Here is a 27,301-nt window from a genome sequence, read left to right as displayed (position 1 = left end):
CCTGCGACTTAATAGAAAAGGGAGCCTTTGTGGAGGAATTTGAAGGAAGACTGAGATGGCACCATGTAGGTGTTCTAGCGTAAGGGCTACAAGAAAGAATTTTTGGTATTCTATTAGGGGGAAAAAATGGTATTCTGAGCTGAATATTTTCCACTTCAGTGTACAGAGCAATGATGTCACAGCAATAGCCTTAAAGCCTGCACTTCTTGGGACAGAGTATTCTTACAGATAGGTAAAGCTATCTCTATAGAAGCTATTGGTACAGGAGCCTACTGGATACAGCATTTGCTTTTGCGTTCTGTATGGGAGTGGCTGAACTATATGAGTTTCTGGCAGCCGAGGAAGCTGATGCTTTTGCTTGGCCTATCTGGGCAAGTGGTATGCCACAGTGACCAATTGGGTCTTGCTCGGGAAAGCCACCATCTTTGGACAAGCACTTTCAGCTATGGTTGCCAAACATGATTGCCAAACAGATATGGGGGCTTTGGTGGTGGAGCGGGGATAGAGGATGAACTGTCCTGTAATTAGTGTGTGCAAGGTGTGACACAAGAGTTCCAAAGGCTTTAGGCTGGTACACATGTGGCAGATAAAGGACTGTATATGGAGGGTTGACTTTTTTATTTTTATTTTTTTATTTTTATGCAGGGCTGTAAAGCCTAGTCTTGCATACCTTCTCCGTGTATGTAAGAGAGAAATAGAAGTAGATTTCAAAATCACTTCTAAGTCATAAAGTTCACTGGTTGGCCTTGGGCAAGTCAGCATCTTTCAGCCATACTTTCTTGCCTGGGTAAACTAGCCTTGTGTACTACCTGAACTCCTTCAAGGAAGACAAAGGAGAAGTGCCCAGAATGAGAACTGAGCAGGCAAGGCTGTAAACAGGTGCTTCATTGAACATCAAGCTTAAGTGCATGGCTGGCCAGTTTAAAATACTGCTGTGAAAGTTTCCCCATGTGTTACAGCTGGCGTACCTTAACACCACTAGTGAGACTACACAGGGGCAGTACAGCTGGAAGAACAATTAATGACAAGTAAGTAAATCCATTTTTGTTCAGGTACCAAAACCATTAAGTAAAAACAACTCCTGCTACTTGTGTGAAGTGGTTCTTCTAAAATGTGTCCATTTGAACATAATGAGAGGTTTTAGAATGATGAAAAATGAGCCATCCAAGGGTGGTGCTTTAAATGTTTACAAAGTGCATTTGCCCCCTGCATTGTCGTTATTTTAAGAATCCATTCTAGTTTCCATTGATGTGACTTTATTTAATTAAGATATTTAGGCAGAGTGCTAAATCAAACTTTACTTAAAAAACAACAACACATAGACGTGAAAAGCAAAAACGAAGAATTCCTCACATCATTTTCCAAAGTAGCCATTTGCATGAAGTGGAAAGAAACACAGGTATCTGGCCTGTTTATCTAAACTGCTCAGTGAGTTGATGCCATGTATAAGGTCACAAGTGATGTTTAGAAAGTTCATGCAGTTTCTTTCTCCCATCTCAGCCCTGTAGGTATCTTGATCCATTTTACTACCTCATGAATGTTGACATCTGATCCTGCATCAGCAACTTGCATGGTAGATTGTGAACAGATTCCCACAGTACTGCATTTCAGACTCTAAATGCATAAATTAGGACTAAAATTTAAAGTAAACAGCTCCAGAATGCTTCGTTGGTGTCTGATGTATGCAAGCAAATAGAGTTGAATTCTGATTGTCACTTTCAGATCTAACTGGTATAATAATCCCAACATGGAATTCTGTGTTTTACATGGTGATTGGTGATTTGAATGCTCTGATGGCATTACAGATACATGGCAATATTGTAATTTAACACCATCTAGAGAGAACCTATGGAATTCAGGTTGAACAAGTAAATAGTGAACTATGAACTCGCCACATGTCTGGGAGTCCAGTTGTCTGGCTACCAAACTAAACATACTGTGAAGTGATTTAACCATAGCACGTGGTACCCCACATAGTTGTCTGAGGCACACACAGATACATTTCTCTCCCCCCTCTGCCAGGTGTGCAATCATGTTGTATGCAATCATGTATATGGCTCTGTATAATCACTTGTTATTTGATTCCTGAGATTTTACTCATAGTGAGATTAGAAACCAATATCAAAAGAACTAAATGGACAGATGATATTTTTATCCACACACAGAATCCCACCCAAGTTCATAGAATCATAGAAATATAGTGTGAAGCAACCCAAAGGATCATCTAGTCCAACCCCTTGCAATGCAGGAATCACTGCTAAAGAATCCCTTGACAGATGGCCATCCATGTGTAAAAACCTCCAGTGAGGGAGAGTCCGCAACCCTTCAAGGTAGTTCGTTCCACTATTGAACAGCATTTATTGCAGAAAGTTCTTCCTAAAGCTCAGTTGTTCACTTCTATCCATTGTGTGTGGAGTGGATGAATCTCAGGGGTCAAGTGGTATCAATATGACCAAAGATGCAGTGGTTGCCGGGTTTCTTTTATATTATTGATATGAGATTTACAAAATCCACTCAAAGAAAAATGTGTCAGTAGTTTTTATAATATCTTACATAAGAAATTATTGAATGTTCCCGGGATAAAGAAATTTAAAAAGCAAGATCACTTTTAATTCCTTAATAAACTTTTTTTTAACAGATGATGGATGCCATAAAAGGAACAATGACAGAAATATACAATGACCTTTCAAAAAATACCACTGGAAGCACAATTGCTGAGGTCAGTGTCTTTTGCCATCAGCAAGTCACATTTTTTTCTTTAAAAAATAAAATGTGAAACACTTTTAAAATAAGTAAAAATCTGCCTTTTAAATATTCTGCAGATATGTATTTGAGTTCTGGCCACTTGTCTGATCTAATACAACTATTGTGAAAACTACTGGTTGCATACTGTGAGAGAGATGAGCTCTTTAAAGTTTATAACCTGAAATTTTAATTAGGTTGCTTTTTTTTTTTTGACAAAATTTTATTAGCATTTTCATAATATAACAATTTAATTAGGTTGCTTTTGCTAAAAGCTGCTACTACTGTGCCAGACGATGACAATATAATAGCACTACTTCCTTGAATGCACAGCAGACTAGCTATTCCAGGATTTTCCTTAAGGCCTTCTAAATCTAACTTGTTTACACAAGCAAAATATCTTAGGTCCAGTTTACAATTTGAAATACTCAATTGACAGGGAGCTTATTCTGGCTTGCACACATAGTGCCAAACCATTGTTTAGCATTACATAAGAGTACAGCCAGTGTCACCACCTCGATTTGTTTAGTGAATATATTGTTTTCATGGAGCATGAAAAACAGGAAGGAAAGGATGAGGGAAAATGAGTTCCAGTATCTTATCTTTTTTTTCTTTCCTGTGATTCAGGCACATTAACTAACCCTTCTCTTCTACATGCCATATAGCAAGGGAGGGGAGAGAGTGACTGTGCAATGCCCATGTTACTCAGAGTTCTGTAGGCAACTAATGATTTACAGAAGCATGCTGATCGTGACGTTGCATTAAAAAAACAGCCTTGTCTCTTTTTAAAAAAAGACATAGTTTTTTTTCTTTAAAGTCAATTTTTCTGAATGTTTATTTATTTACTAACTACCTTTATAGTCTGTGTTATAAGAAAACTTTTTCAGAGCAGCTTACAACATAAAACAAGCAAAACGTTTAATAGCAGTAAAATGAAAATTAAATCAGTTGGAGCACTTTACTTTTGTCATTCACTATGGTGCTAACAATATTAATTCTGGTCCATATACCTCAGACTGTATGAAACATTAAAAAAAATTGGGTTCTTCATGTAGAACCTTTCTTTTAAATTCTGCTAGATACATATTTAATATATGTAGGTTCCTCTTAAGGACTCTCATTTTTTGTATACCGATTCCCTAGCAGTATTATTAGAGGAAAATTGCTTCATTTGCTATCCATTTTGCTGATGAATTTTGCTAAAATCTCTTAATATGAGTGTAAAAGTTGTTTTTTTGATCGGTCTCCTAGTTTCCTCTCTGTTTACTGTTTGAAATACCAGAAGGACAAAATTTGCCATGTTTTAAGCTCTTATTTCTCATCATTGTTGGCATAAATTCCTAATGCTCTTTTTGAATCATGCAATAACTGGTTAAAAACAAGAAACTAAGCACTTCTATTTATGTATTGTGTGTGTTGTTGTTTTTTTTACTTTATTTTATTTATTTAGAAGAAGGGAAATCTAAAGTCTGAATCATGGAACTCTAAAGTCCATATTTTCTCTGGGGTTGATTTAGTCAATTTAAATATACCCTTCATTAGTTGAGCCATGGGTTATAAAAATGTTAATTATTTTTAATAGTAAATAGATACAAATCCATAGGAAGCATTCCTCCCTTTTTACACACAGGTTGGAATGCCTTTTTTGATACGCTGATTATTGGGAAACAGAAATGTATCATCTAAAAACCAAGAGAGGGTGCTTTCTCCCCTTCAGAATCATTTTGTTCATATGCAAAAGTCTGCAAATTAAATCCAAAACTCATAGAGTTGATAAAGACTTTTTAAAAATCAAGTGACCTAATTATTTCTTTGATATTCCAGATTCGTCGTTTGAGAATTGAAATAGAAAAGCTTCAGTGGTTACATCAGCAGGAACTTTCAGAAATGAAACACAATCTGGGTATAAAAAATGCAATTCAAAATAATGATGTTGCCACTTATTTTTTTAAAAGGCCATGGCAGTATCTCAGCTGCAACTCTGTGATAGGACAAATTGTCCTCCCTAGAAAGAGTAGAAAATGTGATGGAACATGCCGTCCTAGACTGTTCCTCACATGTACGGTCAGTTAGAGTGGGCCAGTTCAGACATCTGAACCAGCTCAATATAGTATTTCCTGAACCACATTTTAAATATGTTCTGTTTTGAGAATGGAAACATGCTTACTCTTTTTGAAATCCAGAAAGCAAGTTAAACTGCAAATTGGATAGTAATAGTTCATTTACAGTTCATTCATAGGAACCAATAATCACTAGATTGGTAGTTAGATATGTTGCCTAATGCTGCAACTTACGGTTACAGAATGAAGCTGTTGTTTTTCATCTAAAAGTCACTAATGTATCTAGAGCTGAAACTTAAATTTCTAAATTACCATTTGGACCCACTGTTGACTATATGCTGTCTGTCTGTTGACTAGAACTCACAATGGCTGAAATGCGTCAGAGTTTGGAACAGGAAAGAGATCGTTTGATTGCCGAAGTGAAGAAGCAGCTGGAACTGGAAAAGCAGCAAGCTGTGGATGAAACCAAAAAGAAGCAGTGGTGTGCCAACTGCAAAAAAGAAGCAATTTTCTACTGTTGTTGGAATACCAGTTACTGTGACTACCCTTGCCAGCAAGCCCATTGGCCGGAACACATGAAGTCCTGCACACAGTCAGGTAAACAGTATCTTTTTAACCCAAGTGTGGGAAATCTTTGACCTTCTAGATGTTGCCACACTACAATTCCCATGAGTTCCATGGAGCCTGGCCTATACCCAGGGATGGTGAGAGTTGTAGTTCAGCAACATCTGGAGGGCCAAAGGTTCCTTACAACTATTTTAACTTATTTGTGAGTGAACATCATCCAGTTACATAATTTAGAAATCCTTTTGTTTTCATTTTAGCAACTGCAACACAGCAAGAAACGGATACTGAAATTAGCACAGAAACATTAAATAAATCATCCCAGCCTACCTCCAGTGCACAGCCGGCACCTACAGAAACTGCCAGTACGCCAAAAGAAAAAGAGGCAGCTGTTGAAAAGAGCAAGGAGAGTGTTACAGTAAGTATTTCAATCAGTCAGTCATTTTACTTGTATGCAGCCTTTCCAAAGTTAAAACCACGCTCAAGGTGACTTACAACATATTTCTTTACTTAGCTACAACCCCCTGCATGTAAAATTTGTGAGACTGTTTAAAACACTGAATTTTGTTTTCCTGTTAACGTTCTTGAGGGTTCATAAGAATTAAAACACATTTTGGAGATTTGTCTTCAATCTTACAAAGTTATTTCTTAAGGGAAGGGACCAAAATGTATCTAGGCTCTCTCATATTTCATTGCATTTCATTTATTTGTGTTCAATCTTCCTTCCTTTAAGAGAGCACAGGGCAGCTGACAACATGAAATTTTATAAGACCAATTCCAAAATCAGTACTGGTAATTAAAATCACAGTGCCCAAATAATCCCATCTCCTTCCAAAGGCCTGGGCAAACAAAAATGTGTTAAATTCTGGCTGTACTATCACAGAGGTAACCCCTCTCATACTTTTTCACCCTCCTTGGTATCCACAGTGTTGGTACTGCAAGAAGGGCCCCTCCCTCTCATTGTAAACTGTGTGCTGAGACATATGGCAGAAGACACTCCTTCAAGTACTTTAGGGCTTTGTATACTAGTACCAACACTTTGAATTGCAGGAAGCGGGTGGCGCTGTAGTGTAAACCACAGAGCCTAGGGCTTGCCGATCGGAAGGTCGGCGGTTCGAATCCCCATGATGAGGTGAGCTCCTGTTGTTTGGTACCTGCTCCTGCCAACCTAGCAGTTTGAAAGCACTCCAAAAAGTGCAAGTAGATAAATAGGTACCGCTCCGGCAGGAAGGTAAACGGGTTTCCATGCGCTGCTCTAGTTTCACTAGAATTGGCTTTGTCATGCTGACCACATGACCCAGAAGCTGTCTGCAGACAAACGCCAGCTCCCTTGGCCTATAGAGGGAGATGAGTGCTGCAACCCCAGAGTTGTTCCTGACTGGACCTAACGGTCAAGGGTACCTTTACCTTTACCAATGCTTTGAATTGGACCCTGAAGCTCACTGGCAATCCATGTAGCACTCTAAGAACTTGGAGTGATATGTACTCTTCTGGCTATTCTCAATACTAGTTGCAGCTTCCAGACTGTTATTAAGGACAACCTAATGTAAAACACATTGCATTAATGTGTATGGTTATCAGAGCATGGATTACTGAGGCCAAACTATCTCAGTCCTGGAACAGCCACAGCTGATGAACCAGCCAGAGCTGGGTATAGACCCCACCAAAGCCATCTGTATATTCAGTGACACTTTGGCCTGTAGGAGTACCTCAGACTGCGAAGGTGCTCCATCAAGGGGGGGATGTGACCCCATCCAGAACAAGCCAACCCCTTCATTCCTGGACCAGAGACCACCCACCCACAGGACCTCCATCTTAACTAGGTTCAATTTCCATTTATCAGCCCTAGTCCAACCCATCACTGTATCCAAACACTGACTCAGTGTCTGCACAGCCTCTCCAAATGGGATACTGTAGATATTGAACAGCATGAGGGATAAGATGGAGCCCCGTGGGACTTTATAACATAAATCCATGGGTCTAGCCAGTGCTGTTCTCTGGAAGTGACTTGTAGGAGTAGTTAAATGATACCCGTCTCTCAGTGAAATTCTCGGAGAAACAACAGCACTTTGCTATATAGTTTTGTCCTTCACCATGCCATGTCCTAATGAAATTTCATGCAATATTCTGCCACTCTCATTGAGTCAAAGCTATTGCTCTCGGTGCATGAGTGCCCATCAACCTTTCTCTATTCTAGCCCCTTTGAATTGCAGATTGTATATACCCTGTAGATACACCCATAAAGCATGCCCCAGCACTTCTACCATGCGCCCAAAACTCAGGTTTGAAACTGTTGCCCAAATTAAACATACCCTCAAATAATTCTGTACCCTAACTTCTCCACAGAAATGGCAGGCAGTGGAATACATAAGCTGTCATTGGCTACATAAGCCTTGTATATCCTTGTATATATCAATTAACATTCTTCAGATGATGTGGATTAGGATATGATTTCTAATTAGAGATATTAATAACCATTGTCGCACTGATAATTAAACCAATATCTTTATGAAGAGCTGGAAATGCATATTTATTCCTTCGTTCCCAAACCCTGTGTGTTTAGTAAAATAACAATATATTATTTACTCCGCCAATACTTTAATTGCACCATGTCTCATTTGAACTATTGTTGGAGAACAGGACTCAAGATATACTCATGAGCTCACACTTTCTGTGAACCTAGCTCATAAAACTATAAGTTGTTCTCTAGATTTCACGCGTTTTTTTCATTGAGGGGGAATGCTTGAAACGCATTGGAAATTGGTGATGAGCCTTACCAAAAAACCTTGACTGACTAATTAGGTACATACATGTTTAGGGTATTTTTAAAAGAGTGCTTGTAGCAGTGCTGTGTTTTGCTATGATCTGGCGTTATTTGCGAAGAAAATGTCAGGTGCCTACAATTTCTACCATGGAACATTTTGCTTGAAATTGCTTTCACATAACTGTTACACCTTTTTGAAACATCAAGCTGTTTACATTGCTCACATTCATATTTTGAATTTTGCTTTCATTAACAAAAAAAAGTAACCTGTGAATTCATTGAGATGCAAATTTTAACGCAAGCCAAACATCTGACAAATTCCTATGATAATAATAAATAGGTGGCATTTATGTAAAAGCTGAACCTTTTGCTGAGGTTGCCTGTGCTGTCTCTGCAGATAGCAACAGGTGTGACAAGCAGCCAGCCTATAAAACTGGTCCAGGTCCCGCAGACCACCACCTATATACCAACTACTCAACCCACAATTGTAAGTACTGCTTTTGGCATTGAAACAGCTCATTATCTATTGTGGGGGGGGGCGGGGTTTTCTCCTGTGTTATCAGGACATGAATTCACCGGTCTCAAGTCTATATTTGCAGTGTAAAACGCCTTATTTTGCCGTACAACATCTCCATTTCCCTCATGCCATATAATTTCATCATAGAGCCAACCAAGGATTCAAAGACTAGCCAACATTCACACATAGTTACAGCTGCATTTGGGGGGGGGGGGTAAACATTACTGCCCATATGGCGAGCTCTTCCTTTGTGCAAGGCAAACAAGTTTTATTTTAGCGCTATCCAGGTTATGCCAAACAACCGAGCCCTAACAATATTGCATATATGTTCCGTGTTTCTGGAATTGCCACATTGCCACTGCACGTCACAATCTTTTGCTGCTGATATAGGAAATGTTGGCTGTGATGTAGGAATTAGGCCACTGTTCCACATCCATTTAATCCCTCGGGCTTCTTAATTTCCTTTGTGCAATCACCATGTGGTAAGCAAAAGTTAGACCCATTTAACTATTCATCCAGTGCTCTTCAGTCCCAGAAATGCTCAACAGAGAGACTGAGCTAGAGTTCTTCATAACAAAGTGAACTTGGAGCTTCTTGTTTCAAAAAAATATAACAAAAAAAACAAACAAAAAACTTTCCACCACACTTAGAAGATGGAGGGTGGTGTTGGGATTTACTTGTGCCTAAAATAATTTTACCCTAGAAAGTTCTGCTGGTTGAGTTTTACCTTACTTTGCTGACCATGTTTGATCCCTCTAGAGCAGCATGTTTTCCTCAAAATCAGATGTCCGGGTGATCCTGTTTTAATTTTTAAAGCAGGAGGTGAGAGCATTGGTGATTTTTTGTCCCTAGCTGACATTTGATTCTATAATTTACAATGGTTTGGCCATACCAAATGTTCCATGTACATTTACTGACCTACTGTGGTCATAATGCTAACGATCCTACTGTTCCAAGGCACAGTGCCCAAATCCACTAATTCTCTTGCTATGTGAGTATTTGACATGTTTTATTAGCAACATCTGACCTAATGCTATTATGGAATGCATATATGAGTTTAGTAATAAAGCCTAATGCCTTAAAAGGGCTCACTCAACACATCAGCATGGTTCAGTGTTCATCCTACAGTTTGTGTAAAGAAAGCACTGGTTCAGTTCCTGGTACATGTGATGGAAGTCTCCAGGTTACTACATTTTGAAAACAACACAATCATGGTTGGGTTTTTTTAGCTGTTGTGTCCATTGTCTCCTGTAAATTGTTGGTTTGTGAGCACTTTGAAGACCAGGATTTACCAACTGATTTGAGTGAACACACATTGTTTAAACAATACGTAGTTTGTTTTCTAGTGACAAGACAGAATATTTGTGTAATACAGAAACTGTAAACACTTTTAATCAGATTTCTACTGTTTAAGGGATTGCTTGCAATTATATTGAAAGTTACACACGGGACTGAGGCTATATAGCAAGGAATAGGAAAACTCATTTTTTGACTCGGTACTGAATATCTTGCACACGGCTCAGAGTGCTTATTATGCACAGTACTATGCATTATGCCCTTTATTTCTCTGGTAGTATCATGCTGAGGGTTTCTCATGACAGGCAATCCTACGTTTCTATGCTTGTGGTTGCTGACATATGTGTTTTGGTTTTAATTCACAGACCATTCCTGTAGTAGTGAGCCCTACAGCCGGGACCGTGGCAATGAGAACAGGAGTTCAATATGTTCAGACAACAATGCCTGTCCAAGTACGGAGAGTCTAACTGCTAACAAAGGAACCCAGGCAGCTGTTGGAGTATATAATCGTCTCTGTAATAGAAATGTTTTTTAAAAAATCACCGCAGTTCATTGGATTAACCTCAAAGGTTCAGACTTTTAGCTTTGTACAGGTGTACAAAGCATTTATTACACTACATTAATGTAAAGCATTAGCGCTGGCTTTAAAAAGCTTGAGGACTGGTAAAATTCATGGTAAATCGATGCTTCTGTTGTAAATTATGTACATTTTGTGGATGATGTTAGAGTACCATCTCCTTTTTATATTTGTATTGACTTCGACGTATAAGGAGTGTTGGAAGCTGGTGAAGGAAAGGTTAAATCAGACTTGCCACAAACACCACCAAGAGAAATGGTTTTCTGGGAACTGCAGTTGCACACATAAATCATTCTTCCTCTGTAGGACTTAAGAATGAGAAGACTGAACCACTTGCCTTGCCTTTGGAGACGAAAAAAAATATGCCTGCACATCGGTTTGTGCAACTGAAGCTGGAACTTGCAGTTTTAAATTTGTTAAATCAAGCATTTCCAATCTTAAGGCTCCTCGTACATTAAAGGACATATTTTGTGTTTCATATTTAAAATGAGAGAGATTGTTTACAAAAAGGGGTTAAATTTCATTCATGCTAAGAAAAAAGGAAAGTCGGAAGCTAAATATCAGATCAATAGTTCCAGAGATAATGAAAATGGATTTTGGGGGGTATGCTTCCTACTAGGTTATGTTTCAGTTGTATTGCTGCTGCTTCTTTTTTTTAAGTGTCCAAAGGACTTTGAAATTGTTTTCAAAGGGAACAAGAGCTATAGATGGAGAAGACTCTTTACCAGGAAACGAGGGCAAAGGACATTGATGCTGGAATAGAGCATGTATTATGGGATTTTTATGTTTTTATGTAAGCATGAAACAGTACAGTATGAGAGAGAAAGTAACCCATGAAAACACTGTCTGTTACACTTAAACTGTAGTACCATTTTGTATGTTGTGTAAACAAAAGCATTGAACAAAGCAAGGTGATGTATGTATATGAGAAAATTAATTGTATTATATCATTCCAGTACATTTTGTTGTACATTTTAGTCATATTGATTTCTCCCATTGTTTATAAAGGATGCAGTTTGTACAGTCTCCAGCTAGTACACACATTAGAGGAAAGAAGAAGAAAAAAGCTAGAAGGAAAAAAAAAATCAGGAGCAGAATATTTGTGAATTGCATTGTGTCAAAGATAGCCTAGCTGGCCTTATTTGTGAAGCATAATTGCTTTTAGCATATGGAAGTATTTTTTCACATTTTCTTTGTATAAAATTTGTATTAAACTAAATATCTTTTTTGATTATTGTGTTTCTTTTACTAAAACAGGTGACGCACAATACGTTTTGGGATTTCCCAATTTTTCCAGGGCTCTTTTAAGTTTCTTTAATTCTTTTTTTGATTAAACAGTTTTAGAAAAAAATGGGCCATGTTGGGTTTCCATTTTCCTTCTGAAAGCCAGGTTACATTTAAATGTGTCCTTTAAAAACAACAACTCCATTCTGCCCCAGCTGTATGGTAGTTGATACTTAACTACATCACCACTTGGCATGCTTGCTTACAATTTTATATTAGAAGAAGAGGAGTTTGGATTTGATATCCCGTTTTTCACTACCCGAAGGAGTCTCAAAGCGGCTAACATTCTCCTTTCCCTTCCTCCCCCACAACAAGCACTCTGTGAGGTGAGTGGGGCTGAGAGACTTCAAAGAAGTGTGACTAGCCCAAGGTCACCCAGCAGCTGCATGTGGAGGAGTGGAGACGCGAACCCGGTCCCCCAGATAACGAGTCTACCGCTCTATTATTCTCTTCACTTGTTCTGCCTAGCAATGGAAACTGTTCTGAGAGCACTGCAGCCTTCCTATTCAACATTAGCAAATAAACAGATGTTTTCTTGTTTTCATGTGCCTCCTGGACATTGAACAGAAACAGAAGAGTAAGAGGTATTTTACTTTTTATTTATTTTAGAATTTGTCAGCTGCTTGCTTTAACGAACAGCTATAAGTTTTTTTCTGTTTGATGCTCAAATAAGGCTAAGTACATCAAATTATCTCAGGTTCCAAAATTGAGGTGTCACTGAGGAGGACTGGGTCCCAGCCAACCTAACCTCAAACAAATGAGGCCCAGAGCAGCACCCTGGGGTAGAGAGGCTGAATAATTTTTGCTGCTTACTAATACCACCTTTACTAGTTTGGTTTCTCTTCGTTCTCTTGTTTCTTTTCTTTTAACAAAATAAAAACCTACTGTCTGTATTTCACTCTTGCTTTCTCATAGCTTTGGCTGGCATGTCAAATGCTGAAAAAGAGAGGGGGGGATTCAGGGTTGTCAGTCATCAAAACTGACTTCCAGCATCTTGGGGTCTCCTAATGTGAACCTCCACCATGGCAATAATTATTTGCCACCAGAGAGTCAAGCCTATTTCACATCTCACATCACAGTAGCTCAGGCTCTTAATCTCGGCGTTGTGGGTTTGAGCCCCATGCTGGGCAAAAGATTCCTGCATTTCAGGGGGTTGGACTAGGTGACCCTCATGGTCGCTTCCAACTCTGCAATTCTGTGATTTATGAATCATGCCAGCAGCTACCACCACAGTCCTGCCAACAATAAAACCTATCTTAAGACACTGAACCCTTCCGTTCTGTAGACCATTGTACTGCGAGGCCCCAAGACAGACAAAAACAACCACTTGAGATTGAACCTCTAGCCTTTGGGGAAAGTTATTCACCAAAGTCCAGTGTCCTTTCAAAATGTGGAATATCACTCATGCAGGAAAATGGACAAGTTTACATATTATGCACAGTTTGGACTTGATCAATTTCAAGAGACACAAGCTCTTTAAAAACCATTGCTGCTTGCCAGTCTATTCAAAGCACACTGTGTTCTGACTAATAACGTATTGACACTTCTCTCAAATAATCATGATGATCCTGATCACAAGCAGACCACTACTGCGTCACTTTATCTGACATTTAACTCCAAGAAGCAGGCAGCTTGTGAGTAAAACTAGACATGATAAGAGATGTGAGATCTATGGTCTCATTAAACTCGTCTCCCGAAACAGCTGCTTTGGTGGTGGGTAGGAAGCGGAGCCCACCATTAGGACCACAGGGTTGCATCCCACTAATGTCATACTCAAGAGTAGACCCACTGAAATGAGTGGACTTAATGGGAGCTGTTCACTGCTTCAGATTAAAATAAGTCAGCCCTTATAAGTTACTGCCACTTACTTTTTAAAAAACAAACAAAACGAAAACGAAAGCAAGTTTCGGAAAAGTAGCTTGTAAGAGCAAGACTGAAGTTAGGAACTTGATTTAAGGGACTTTTTAAAGGGTGGATGTGGCAGGGCAATCCCAAGAACATGCCTGTTTCTTCAGTAACCTCTTGGTCACTCTAGACATGTTTACCGGGGAGGAAGTCCCTTGGCACTCAGTGAGGCTTGCTTCTATGTAGAAGTGCCTAAGACAAAATTGATTGTTCTTAGTAAGGACTGCCAGCTGGGCTTTCCTTTATAGATTTGTAAGATTACTAGTAGCTGAGTTTAGTGTTTGCTTGCTTGTCAGTCACGGGGGAGGGGGGTCATTGTGAGGGAGTGACAGATACCCCTTTTCCAAACAACACTTTAGCGCATCAGCAAGCCCACAGACCCATTTTCTTTCCTTTCTGCTTCAGCTTGCAAAAGCAGCCTGTATATTTTTTTACTCATATTCCTTCCCTACAGTTGGTGTGGTTAACTAGGCATGCTTTTTCCGTTTTTGCTTAAATTATGCTGAACAACTTGCATGTAACTACATTTGTGCTTTCCATAGAGAGAGAATAGTATGGTGACAGTTGGAATAACCATTCCCCTGGCACCAGGGCATTATCAATCCGTTTTAGTAAAATTTTCTATTGTTTCTATCTTGCAAGCAGGAAAATTGTTTTTTCTTTGTCCCATGGCAAGCTGTTACTGAGGGTTTGCTGCCATCGTGTGCCTGTGTCTAGAAACTACACACAAAATAAAATGGCTGATAGTAGAAAGAGAGTGTCTGTGGGATACGGGTTTATTTGTAAGATTGTGATATACGAAGAAACCTGTATGTCTTTTCTCAGTGAGACCACACAATAGGGCTATCCTGTGACCACAATATTTATCAATGGGATTGTGTGAATTTCAGCTCCCAGCCCAGATAGCAGTGATTTTGACAGTTTCTGAGCTTGGGGATGCTGCTTGTTATAAAGTCTTCCCCTTGCCTTCTAATGCCTATGTCATTTTTTATTTTATTTTTGTTACTAGTTAAAAATGACTTTTTGTCAAGCACCATCACCTTTTTTGCAGTAGCACTTTTGTAGCCCTTTTGGAAGCACACTTACTAAATAGAGGTGTATTAAATTATGTGTGGTGTCGAGAAAGTGTCCAGAGGGGTTTTTTCCTCCTCATCTAATACTGAAGCCTCATGCGGTTATCCCATGTTGGAAGATTCGGAACAGGCCAAAGGAAATGCTTCTACAAGCACCACATAATTAAACTCTGTGATTCACTGCTGCAGATGGTTTTGGCTGCCAATTTGGATGGTCTTAAAGGAGAGATCATAGAAATTCAGACAGGATATATCCTTGACTCTTTGTCATGATGGCAGTGTTCAGCCTGCACTGTTGGAGGTAGAATGCCTCTGAATACCTGTTGCTGGGAAACACAACTTGGGAGAATGTGGTTACACGCAGGGCATGATTGCAGGCTTCCCAAAAGCATCTAGTTGGCTACCATGGGAACAGGATGCTGGTCTAGATAGTCAGAAGCCTTGTTGGATCAGGTTGAAGATCTAACAATTGAAAGTTAAAGGGACCCCTGACCATTAGGTCCAGTCGTGTCCGACTCTGGGGTTGCGGCGCTCATCTCGCATTACTGGCCGAGGGAGCTGGCGTACAGCTTCCGGGTCTGGCCAGCATGACTAAGCTGCTTCTGGTGAACCAGAGCAGCGCACGGAAACGCCGTTTACCTTCCCGCTGGAGCGGTACCTATTTATCTACTTGCGCTTTGACGTGCTTTCGAACTGCTAGGTGGGCAGGAGCTGGGACCGAGCAACGGGAGCTCACCCCGCCGCGGGGATTCGAACCACCGACCTTCTGATTAGCAAGCCCTAGGCCACATAATCCCATGTCCAGGTTCAATCTCTGGCATCTGCAGGCAGGTCTGGGAATGTTCCCTGCCTGAAATCCTGGGGAGCCACTGCTAATCATTGTGCACAATACTGAGCTAGATCCTGGGCCACTGGTCTGATTTGGTAGAAGGGAGCTTCCTTTCCTCTTCCTTTCCATGCATTAAAATAACTTGGCATCTTAATGGTCAGATTATCAACCATATGTTTGCCTATTGCTTTCTCTTTGTTTTACGATCTTATTGTTAGCATCATTTATGAATCATTACGTTTCAAAATCCTTATAACCTTTTATATTCAAAACAGTACTTTTTTAAAAAGAAAGCAAGCTGAATTGTGCTTTTGTAATGCCATTTTATTTATATTTGAATATGTATATGAAATGGGCCTGTGAATGAGGTGCCGGTATATTATAGCAAAAATGTTATAGCTGGGAGTGGGGCTGCTGATTGTATCCTGCTCTCCAAGAGGTAAGTGGCACTGCTTTTCCTTCTTGGAAATCAGCGGTAGTGCTATCCAGCCAAGGTTGAGCATTTTCATGCCCCACTCATTTAAAGAGGAGGTTTAAGTACATCTCTTGGGTGGTATTTATACTCAAGAGTAGACCTACTAAAATTAACAAACATGACTTAAGTTAGGTCCGTTGATTTTAGTAGGTTTATTCCAAGTAAAACTTAATTGAGTACCACCGCTCCTGATGTACCGTGTTTCTCCTAAAATAAGACAGCGTCTTATATTTTTTTTCACTCAACAAAACACAATATGGCTTATTTTCAGGGGATGTCTTATTTTAACCGTGTCGCATCGGTACGCTGCATAGCCACGCCTCTCCAGGCTGTTTTAATGGGAGGTACCACGTCACTATGGCTTATTTTTGGGGTATGGCTTATTTTTGGGGAACGGCTTATATTTCACAAATGCATAGAAATCCTGCTATGACTTATTTTATGGCTATGTCTTATTTTAGGAGAAACAGGGTAATAACTTGGTTTAAAAATGTTTAATTACAACACACCCAGGTACCCAATACTTCAGTATGTATTAGCTGTGATACTAGGTACATGTTGTTTTTGCCCTGAAGCACAATCGCAGAAGGGAATACATGTGGAAGAGTCCTATAGTAAGTAGGGAAAGGACTGGCAGCAGTGAAACAGAATGCTTCAAAGTGAAACAGCTTAGCAGATCTTTCCCTTGGAAGCAGCCTCTCTCTCAGTATGTCAATCCACATTTTCTCTAATAATAATAATAATAATAATAATAATAATAATAATAATAATAATCTTTTTTCCCTTTGGCAAATGAGTGATGTGGATGCAGCCACAATCCTGCAACAAATAAACATTTACAATCTTTCTACCCCCCCCCCCAAAAAAATCATGTAACAAATGAATTATAGCTTTTATGATAAACACACACCCTAAACTAGCATCTTAGGATTTCTCCCATGCAGGTTCGTGGATTCGGAAATACGTTGATCCTGGAATAGTATTTGGAGTCTGAGATGACAGGACTCTGTGAAGCTCCTTGGAAAGGTGTTTTCTTTCTTTGTGATGACAACAGCTGCTGCATACTGATGCAAACAAAAGTGGATCTTTGCTGCAAACTTTTCTTCAGTGGATTTCACAACACATACAGGCTGTGTAAACAAACTCATTTTTACCCCTTCCTAAAACGAAAACAATGACTGCAAACTCCCACACAGTTAGGCCAAAGTAATCTAAAATCTAAATAATGGGATATAATTGGTCCAGCCTAAATGGCTTCAAATGTGAATCAAACAGCGTATTTGTTTCAGCTCTTCTGTACACCTGCCACCAGAGAGACTTCCATTCAACTCTCTGAGGGGATCCTGATGATGATCTCCCACACAAAATAATATTTTGATTTCCATTCCAGGAGCCAAGACTGGCCTGGCTAAGATCCAGGAAGAGTGCAAATCCTATGTAAACAGAGCAGGGACTAACTAGCAAAAATCCCACAATAGCAGTGCCAACAGTGATCTCCATATATTCCCCCACCTTGGACTTGGGAGGGGGTGTGGACTAAAATAATTGAATCCATGCACACAATGTGTGTGCTCCCATGGCTTCATTAGAGTCATAATTGAGGGTGTTAAGATGTTTGGACTATTGCTTTTTTAACCTGGTAACAAAAAATAAACACTCCATGGTTCTGCTTGTCCAAACTCCATAGTTGTTCTCTGAAGGGGATAACAAACCACTGCTGCAAAAAAAGCTCCAGACCTGACTGGTCAGCAACCTTTTTCAGCAGGGGGCCGGTCCACCATCCCTCAGACCATGTGTTGGGCCGGACTATATTTTTTTTGGGGGGGGGGAATTAATGAATTCCTATGCCCTACAAATAACCCAGAGATGCATTTTAAATAAAAGCACACATTCTACTCATGTAAAAACATGCCAATTCCCGGACTATCTGTGGGCCGGATTGAGAAGTCCTTAGGTTGCCTACCCCTGGTCTAGTTTGTTGTTGGAAGCTGACCATGTTCACATCTGTGGATGGATTATTTTCCAGTGTCTGTCCTGACACGCTACCTGAGCATTGTGGGAGCCACCGCTTGGTCCATCTGAAGGGGGAAATGGGTCTCTCTGTACTATAGGAGCTCTGTTGATAGTGTAGCTCAACAGCCAAATCCAATAGGCATCTTAACGCTTGTGAAAGATGATGTGCAACTCTTAGCCCAAATTGCAGTTACTGTGGATCTCACCCTTTTAAAAATTTAAATCACACTCGGATGTAAAGATGGGGTGCAATAGGTTTTAGCTATCCACTACAGTAGCTCATTCCAGGCATGGAGAAAGTGAATAGAGAAAGGTTTTTCCCCCATGTCTCATTAATACTAAAATTTGTGGACATTCAACGAAATTGAATGTTGCGACAATTCAGGACAGGCAAAAGCTCCCATAGGAGGCTCGGATGGCTCCCACCATGGAGGACAAGGCTATCCATGATGACTAGCCACAATGGCTACCGGTATGCTCTGTTACCACTGTCAGAGACTTGTCTCTGTCTCTTAAGACCGGCTGCTGGCAATGGCAGGTGGGTGGTGTTTTGCTATGCTCGGGTCCGGCTTCCCACAGGCATCCGGTTGGCCATCATGAGGAAAGGATGCTGGGCTAGATGGGCCAATGGCCTGATCCAGCAGAGCTTGTTCGAAGTGGTTCTTCTAAGAGTGGCCTTCTTGCAGGTCGCCTTTTTCTCATTGCTGGGCTACAAGTAGGGTTGAGTGGTGAGTACCGGTATACGTTCAATAGCAAAGCACTGGCTTTATCGGTGGAGATCAGAAGTGAGCACCCTGTTACCCTAGGGCTTTATGTATGTGTTTGGGGAATGGGGGTAGGAGGAAGGGGGACAAGAAAGATGGAGAGTGAGGGAGAGAAGCAGAAAGAGAAAAAGGGGAAAGGATGACCCTGCCCACCCCTGGCTCCATCCACTTTTAACTAAGATCCTTTTGACTCCAGCCACAGCCAACTCTGAGATGCAGTCAACCGATTACCACCAAGGGAGTATTCATCTCAGCAGAAAACATATTTGGCCACTTCCCATGTCTCTTTGGCCATGTAGCTTTGCACCTGGGTGTGCATTATGGCCCTGGCTCTGGCAAAGTCTTGGGTCTCTAGTGCATCTGGGTGGTTGTTCAGTTTGTGCACAGGAATTAAATCTGTTCAGATCACCACAGGGAATTATCCCATGATGGCCCGCAACAGGACAACACTGGATAAATGCTAAAATAAATGATCAGACACGCTAACCAGGGTGAATCTGACAGAAGCTGCCAAATCTCCCTCAATATGCATAGCTCACCCAATGTCCCTTCAGCATAGTGTCATGAAGTATTCTCGTAATTCCTACACAACCCGATGTGCTATTAGAGAGAATGTGGCAGACTAATACAGCAGCCTCCAGATTCCAGGCAAAAGCAGTGCTTTCTTGATTGACAAGTGCTAAAAGATTCAGTTTTGCTGTCTATCAAGGCTCTGGCTTTCAGCTGGCCCTGCATCCCTCGAGACTTCCTGTCTTTAATTCAATTTGTTCCTCTCTTGGAAGCCTCAAAGTTGTCTTCCTTTTCCTTCCTTTTGGTTTCCTGTCCTGGCCTTGCAGCCAAATGTATGTCTGTTTTTAAGAATAATTCAGCAGCCAACACTAGAGCCAGAAAAGCATGCTTTGTCCCATTCTTGTCTTCTCCCTCTAGACTCCAAAGGCCAGGACATCCACGGAGGCACATGGGAGCCAACCTCTTCCCGATATTTCGAGGCTCCCTCGAGGGATAAATCTTAGGGCTAACTATTGCAAAGCCTCGTTACCATAGAAACCCTCCTTGTTGCAAAACCCCAATAAACATCAAGTCAGCGTTGCCCTGATACACAGCCTTTCCCTTTTTCTTTCCCCTAGGACTAGGTGGTAGTGGTTTGCAGGGTGAGGCAGTAGTGCTCACCAGTATCTCTGTAGCTCACTGGGACGAAGGGCAAGGTGCAAACACACAAGGAGGAGTGTTTGGTATGTAACTGCACTGCGCCAACCTCCCCCCTTTCCCACTTGGTAAGTCACAGCAATGCCACGAGCCACTACCACCCCTGCTACCCCATGACATGGCGCGAGTGGCGAAAATGCAAGAAGTCTCTCTCAAATTTAATCATTTCCGCAAAATCCATGAGTGCACAGGAGCCATCTCTGGATATGGACCCTAATGTGGCTTTGTGTTGGCGTTTAAGCAGCCGTCAGCAGGGGACTATGAAGCAAAACTTTGTGGCAGGGATGGAGAACCTGTAGCCCTCTGGGTGTTGCTGTACTACAACTCCCCTCACCCCTCAGCATAGGCCGTGCTGGCTGGGACTGATGGGAGTTGGACTGCCACAGGATCAAAGCCCCTGCTTTACAAGATCCAGATAAGCAGGAAGCGAGGCAACGAGCTCAATCTACGCCAGTAAGCAATTCACGTTAGCCCTAAAATTGTAAACATAGTTTTATTGCCATTCACTCATCACAAGGTAACTCTTTCTCCTGACCATGCGAAAACAAGATGGCAGCCTACGGAGACACGGGTGCAGCCCACATGCCACAGTTTTCAAAAACTAGCTATAGTTTTTACACCAAGAGTCCCACATGTGCTCATTTCAAATGGACATGATAATGATTGTTCCCCACAGTTAACCTTGGAGAAGAGAGCTATTAAATTAGAATGGGCCGAGTCCATCCAACTCAGCAGATACAAACACAGGTACTGAGCTTAATATCAGAGTAATAGGATTAGTTCATAAATTAAAAAAATACCAAAAAATCATCTTTTTCAATCTTCCCCCTCCCCACCTCAGAAACTCCTCTGAATTGATAAAACTGTCCAGCAAATATGCCTAGAAACTCCATGTCACGTCTTCCCACCCTATTCCCATTTATTAAAAGCAAGAAAGAAGAAGGGGGGGGGAAACCCTAATGAATTAAACCAGGGCTGATCTTCCTGCATGCCTGGAAGTAATTTACATGGCAAATGTCCCACTTCAGTTTTAAGCATCCAGTTATTAAGGTCATTTAAAGGTTTCTTCTTCAAAAAAAAAGGGGGGGGAACTTGGTTACGCTGTGCTCCTGGTGCAGATTCTCTTTAAAAGACTTTCATACAAAAGAGCTCCGCCCCCAGAGAAAATGCCAGGAAAATAGATCTGTGTCTTCGGGAGTGACCGTGGAGACTTCTGGGTCTGCTACAAGTATTCCAGCTCCAGTGCGTGTCGCAGAGCCTCAAGGTCGGCGTGACAGGAGATCCTCCAGAAAGGCATGTTGTGCTAGGAGGAGATGTTTTAAAACAGGAAAAGGGTCATAAGACGTTCCCTGAATCATCACCCAAACATTGGTAATTGAGAAATGTGACCAGTTTCATTTACATAGAATCTAAAAAAGACATGGATAACCATTGTACGCTGGTGGGGCAGTGATCGAAATAGAGACAACCGTTACTCATCAGCCCCAGCCAGCAGGGCTGATGGCTAAGGATGGGAGTTGTAGCCCACAACATCTAAGGGGCCACATTTTCCTCATCCCTGATATACAACTGGCTTTCTCTATAGCAGGGGTGGCCAACTCTCAAGAGACTGCGATCTACTTTCAGAATTAAAAACTTGCAGTGATCTACCCCCGTTTTTTGGGGGTTAAGCTCAAAGTTGTTGAGCTTTTCAGGGAGGATAAAAGCCTGCCCTCGAAGAAGAAAATGCCACTCCCACCTCATTCATTCCTCCTCTGCTTTCCCCACATGGCACTGCTTCCATTTAAATGATCTGTTTTTCTTTCTCTGAAGAGATGAGATGTTGGCAGCGCAGCCACGCCTGCTGCTCAGCTCCCATCCATTCATCACTCGCCCCGACAGGTGAAGAGAAATGACCCACTCAGGCCGAGAGATATCATCAGGATTGCCCTCCCCATGGGTTTATAGAGCTCAGGTGTGTAGTCACCCTTGCTAATGATCATCATCAATCAGAGGCCCTGACAGCTCCGAGCAAAGAATGTGTGCCCATTAAGGGGGAAGAGGCTTAAAGCAGGAGACACCAGCAAAGGGGCCCCCCTCTTCTTGCGGCACAGTTTGTAAAAGGTATTGCTTAACCCTACTGTCAGGGAGCCGGTGGCCTTTGATGCACTGACCCTATTACCTTTGAAGTTCGCAGGAGCCCTGTCTGAAGCTCGCACTATTATTATGACTTCTTCACTTTCTTCCTAATGCCTTTCTGGCGTTAACTTTAACTCCTGGAGAACCAACACATTTGCTGGGCAGCTGCTCAGCTTACAGAAATCTAAAGCAGCCCAACAGAAGAAGTGCATGCACACAGGGGGAAAGAGAGGCATACAGCCTAATGAGGCAAAGAGTAGCTTTCTGCAGTGTGTGGGTGTATGTGTTTTCATTTGGAAAACAGCGCTGGGAGAAAGAGATGGGGGGCCTTAGGTCAGTGGTAAGAAGAGGAGGAGGAGGAGAAGAAGAGTTTGGATTTGATATCCCGCTTTATCACTACCCGAAGGAGTCTCAAAGCGGCTAACTTTCTCCTTTCCCTTCCTCCCCCACAACAACACTCTGTGAGGTGAGTGAGGCTGAGAGACTTCAAAGAAGTGTGACTAGCCCAAGGTCACCCAGCAGCTGCATGTGGAGGAGTGGAGACACGAACCCAGTTCCCCAGATTACGAGTCTACCACTCTTAACCACTACACCACGCAGCAGAAGGTACCAAGTTCAGACCTCGGCATCTGTAAGTTGGGCTGAGAAAGACCCCGTCTGAAATTCCAGGGACACCCTGCCCATAGATCAATGGACACACTAGCAAAGCAACTTTGTGTGTTCCACCCCAGACATAGCAGAAATGAGGAACAGCAGATCTCTACGCACTCACTGACTCGCTCTTACTCCTTATTTATGTACCTAACAAACAATTGTTAATCAAGAGCAGTTTCTGTAGCAAGTGGGAAACTGTTGGAAATTCCTCAACAGCTGAGGGGGGTGGAGAGAGGAATTTACAGTAGGAAATTGCTCACAGTGCTTTATGGACTTTCAGGCCAGAAAAAAAATGAATGAGCTAATTTCTATCCATGATTCAGGTAAAAGGTGAGGATGCTTTCTGAGCTATTCTTCTGAAAGTGAACCTGAAACCCGTACCTTTTTCGCTCCCTGTTCCTCTTCAACACCATCTCCTATTACGATGTACACAGCTTTCCGTCCAAACCTCTGCATTATCCTTTCGAAACAGCTCTCTTTCCCTGAATGACAAAAATGAATCATTACTTTTTCTGGCCGAAGGTGATAAAGGAACTGAGAGTCATTTGTTCTTTGTACGAGGGTTTAGGGTTGCATTCATCTAGCCCAGGGGTGGGGAACTATAGGCTCCCCTGGCCTATCTCTCTGGCCCTTGAAACTCTCCCAGGGCCACACCCAAGGGCTTTTGCTCAGCTGGCACTCTTTGTGCTGGTCTGGATGGAGGAGAGAGAAGATTGTGTGCAGAAACTAGCCCTGCCTGGCCAGCACCTGCCTTTGAGAACCTCCGGGGGGGGGGGGTAAAGTCAAGCCACCGTGTTAGCAGCACTGAAGTGACCTCCCCGGGGCACAAGCCTGGACAGCGAGTATGGAGGTCATGGACTGCCCAGACAACCAGAACCCCCAATCTCGGCACCATATCGAATTCCACTCATGGGGTTTATATCCAACACTATTCATACTCACAGCAGACCCACTGATATTAGTGGACATGAGCAACTTAGGCCCATTAAATCAACAGGTAAACCCTGGATGCAACCAATTGTTCTTACCTGTCTTTGTTGCACTATAAATATTTTCAATTGGGAAGACAGTGCCTAGTCCATAAAGCAGGACTTTTGCAAGGGCTGGTATGAGCTGGGTTGTAGTCACCAAAACATTTACACAGTTGGGCCTGCAAGACAGAAAGCAGCAACAGAATTAAAGTCAGTGGGGACCCCCCCCCTTTCCACCCTCCCCCCAAGAGATCTTTGCTTTTCTGCTCTATTAGGCTAAACTGGAAGCAGGATATAAGGTTTGCCAGCAACGAGTCCCTTGAAATCAGTGATTAACACAGTCAGCAGTGGCTAGACTCTTATAACGTTTTTCTCCCTCCATAATTTATTATAACTCAAAACTAGCCTGAAAGAGGAGGACGTCACAAGTAATCACACACTGGGGATATAAATGGTGTAAAACTCCAATAGCATTTACACTGCGCCCCCCTTGGGCAGCTGACTCCCTTTATTGCTTTCCTGCTTTCTGCACAAAACTATTATATCTGGGAGCCAGGATTGTTCTGGTTTTAGATCTAGTTCCCCCATCATATGTCCAGATGTGGCCCCCCACAAATTTGGCCAAAGGTGTCCTATAAATAAACGTGCCTCGGTTTGTTTGGAGAACACAAGAGGAAAGTAAAACTTCTTGCAGCCTGGAGACGACTCCTTAAGCCGTTCTTACCGGGAATGTATCAAATCCAGAGCTTTCAAAGCATGTGTTAGCCAGAGATCAGTCAGCGCTTCCAGTTCTGCTCTTAACTGCAGCCAGGATTCCCTCTTAGGAGCTCCTATTAAACCTGTGGATAGAGAAAGCAGCGTTTGTAGCTGGCTCCAATGGGAAGGCGCGGAATAGCTTGCACATGGCTTTTGCAAAGCCATAGAATTACTGAGCTGGAATGAGCCAGAAATCCAACTCGTACAACCTGATGCCCAAAAGGCAGGGCCATCCATCCACCAGCCACCTACACGACCCCCACCCCCCTCACCTGCGCAGTCGATAATCACCGTGTGCCAAAAAGCTGGGAGCCAAACGGTACTGCAGGAAGGTGCTTGTAACGAAATGAAGCGGCACACTGCTGGTTGGTTTTCCCTCCTAAGCCACTCGTGGTAGAGCTTTCCTCCCCACATCCCATCCCACGCCCCAGCAGGCCCCAAGTCTCAGTGCTGCAGTCTCACACGGTTTCTCCTTTGAGTGACTGCAGCAGCCTTTGCTAACCAGGTGCCCCCCCACCCCAAGTTCTTTCAGTAGCTGTGCTAGCTAGAGCTGGTGGGGAGTTGGAGTGCACCAGTTTGGCCAAGGATGCGCTACAGCCTCACCCAGCCCTGAACAGCCCTCCTGTTCTTCCGACTGCACAGAGCCGGCTTCAGTTTCTCTGGGGTGTCCTCAGACAAGACTCCCTCAGTGGGCCACCTTAAATGGGAGCGTACAATTTAAGTGCTTTGGTTTTTTTACATTTAAGCAGCACCTTGCTGGGGCTTCATCAAATGGCCTTTTCCCCTTCAGAAAGCTTCGGTGGGGCAGGGATTTCATGTGAATTGCAGCATGGGAAATCTACCCACATAATACAGTCCTCATAATGACCCACCCCACCCCCCGCTTATACCTGCAATTTAAAGATTTAAAAACTAGACACGGTCATTGCATTTGTGTAATTAGTGTCATGCCTCACTTGACCTGTGATGCTCAAATTGTGTGCATGTTTCCCCTGAGTTCTCTTCTCCTACCCCTCTCTGCACATTGCACACTTCGTTTACAGTTGTGGGATACTGCATTCTGAATCAGAGGTTCACAGCGAGGGGCTTCTCTCTTTCCCTATGAGCTATTTTCCTTATCGCACTCGCCCTGTCCAAGGTGCTTGACACTTGCAGGGGGCAAGATGCAGGTGCTGTTGCAGGAGGTCAAGCAACATTGGAAGGTCAATTTCGGTATGAAAAGTAATCCTTGGGGAAAGAGGTAGGAGCCTTTGGTCAACTCACTTCCCTACATACCTCGGGCAGAACATTCATACAACTGAGCACCATGTGCAGTTTGAGGCTTATGCTGCCTCGGAGCAGTCTTGGAAAAAGTTGTGTTGATGAAGTCAAAACTGGCCCAGAGTGGGTTTGGATTTTTATTGTTATTTTTTTACATTTATCAGCTGTTAAATGTTTTATGTGTGCCTTTAAAAACATATTCAGCAGAACATGCACCAGGAACTTAAACAATAACCATTAAAGGTGCAGGCCATTTCCTGCAGATTAGTGACTGTCTGAAAGGAGCCAATGGTCTGAGCTGAAGCAGACAGCTAGATAAGCCCAACCAGTTATTATTTCTTCAATCCCCCTGAAAAGTTGTGTGCCAAGGTGATTATTCTGGATAATAATGGCAGACAATGCACGTTTAAAATACCTGGAGGAGCAATTGCCGTTTCTCCCTCCCTTCTTTCCAACCCCTTCCTGCCTTTTTGGTGTTAGTTCTAGCTATGTGACAGATGTGAAGATGCAATGCTGAGCAGGTTCTGCTATGAACGATGCTGGGGCTTCACTGTGGGGCTCCACAATGTTTTGTAATGGAATTGTAAAGGTGAATGGCAAGCTTTCTGGTGAAGCTCCCCCACTCCCCTGCCCAACCTGGACAGGCCTGGCCTCAGCACCTTGGCTACAGATCATAGAGTTGGAAGGGACCCTGAGGAACATCTAGCCCAAATCCCTGCAATGCATGGATATGCAGCTATCCCTTATGGGGATTGAACCTGCAACCTTGGTGCTATCAGCACCACACTCTAACAGAATGAGCTAACCTGAAGACGTTAGGTGGTTTTTGGAGCCCCAGCACCCCAGGAGAGTTTTTTTTATTAACCACATTTAGTATTATATTAACCTGATTAATAAGGTGATTTCCCTAACTTCAAGTGTTAGCCTGGGTCCATGACAGTGGGCTGCTGCTGAGGCAGATAACTGCTTTTCTGTATGAATTGAAAAACACCAAGGACTAAAAGCAGTATAATGAAAACATTCCCCAATAGCAGATTCCTCTCTGGAGCTGCTCTGCAAAGATCCCAAGCAAGTTGGAGCTGATGGAGGCAGGGAATACATCTGTGTGTGCATGTCTGTGTATGAGTGTGAAACCCAAGACCAGTTCTCTAAGAGCTCACACTCATAGATCATAGAATTGTTGCATTGGAAGAGACCACAAGGGTCATTCTAGTACAACCCCCTGCAATGCAGAAATCTTTTGCCCAACGTAGGGCTTCAACCCATGACCCTGAGATTAAGAGTCTCATGCTCTATCAACGGAACTATCCCAAGAATTCAGGCCTTTTAAACTGCAGATCTGCGGAAGTGGCTCACCGGAAACTTAAACCAGGCAATGTGGACCTAGCAATAGTATTTCTCCACCTTCAACATTTAATAAAAGCAGGACTGGGAGTGCGGTCAAGAGCAATAACGACCCCAGTATTTTGCTCC

At 42.3% G+C, this 27,301-nt stretch overlaps 2 protein-coding genes across 11 annotated transcripts in view; one reads left to right on the top strand and one right to left on the bottom strand.

Moving 5' to 3' along the window:
• The window catches only part of ZMYND8 (zinc finger MYND-type containing 8), a 77,910-nt gene extending 66,159 nt beyond the window's left edge, over window positions 1-11,751 (top strand). For 8 of the 10 annotated variants that reach the window (XM_033153486.1, XM_033153485.1, XM_033153490.1 and 5 more), the window contains 6 exons: window positions 2,639-2,719; window positions 4,567-4,645; window positions 5,160-5,399; window positions 5,627-5,784; window positions 8,528-8,617; window positions 10,309-11,751. In XM_033153486.1, coding sequence (XP_033009377.1) covers window positions 2,639-2,719; window positions 4,567-4,645; window positions 5,160-5,399; window positions 5,627-5,784; window positions 8,528-8,617; window positions 10,309-10,410 — 750 coding nt within the window. In that variant the 3' untranslated portion in view covers window positions 10,411-11,751. Of the gene's footprint in view, window positions 1-959; window positions 1,029-2,638; window positions 2,720-4,566; window positions 4,646-5,159; window positions 5,400-5,626; window positions 5,785-8,527; window positions 8,618-10,308 lie in introns of those variants that run through there. The other 2 variants (XM_033153482.1, XM_033153492.1) reach the window with 2 other exon arrangements.
• Window positions 11,752-20,543: 8,792 nt separating this feature from the next.
• EYA2 (EYA transcriptional coactivator and phosphatase 2) overlaps window positions 20,544-27,301 on the bottom strand; it is a 132,851-nt gene continuing 126,093 nt past the window's right edge. Inside the window, 4 exon segments of the mRNA XM_033153481.1 lie at window positions 20,544-21,372; window positions 23,223-23,323; window positions 23,870-23,991; window positions 24,537-24,651. Of these exon segments, the coding sequence (XP_033009372.1) occupies window positions 21,292-21,372; window positions 23,223-23,323; window positions 23,870-23,991; window positions 24,537-24,651 (419 nt within the window). The 3' untranslated portion in view covers window positions 20,544-21,291.

This window comes from Lacerta agilis, chromosome 6 (genome assembly GCF_009819535.1).
Source record: "Lacerta agilis isolate rLacAgi1 chromosome 6, rLacAgi1.pri, whole genome shotgun sequence".
NCBI lineage: Eukaryota > Metazoa > Chordata > Lepidosauria > Squamata > Lacertidae > Lacerta > Lacerta agilis.
The sequence above is the reverse complement of the archived record's forward strand: the minus strand, read 5'-3'. Positions and strand labels throughout refer to the sequence as shown.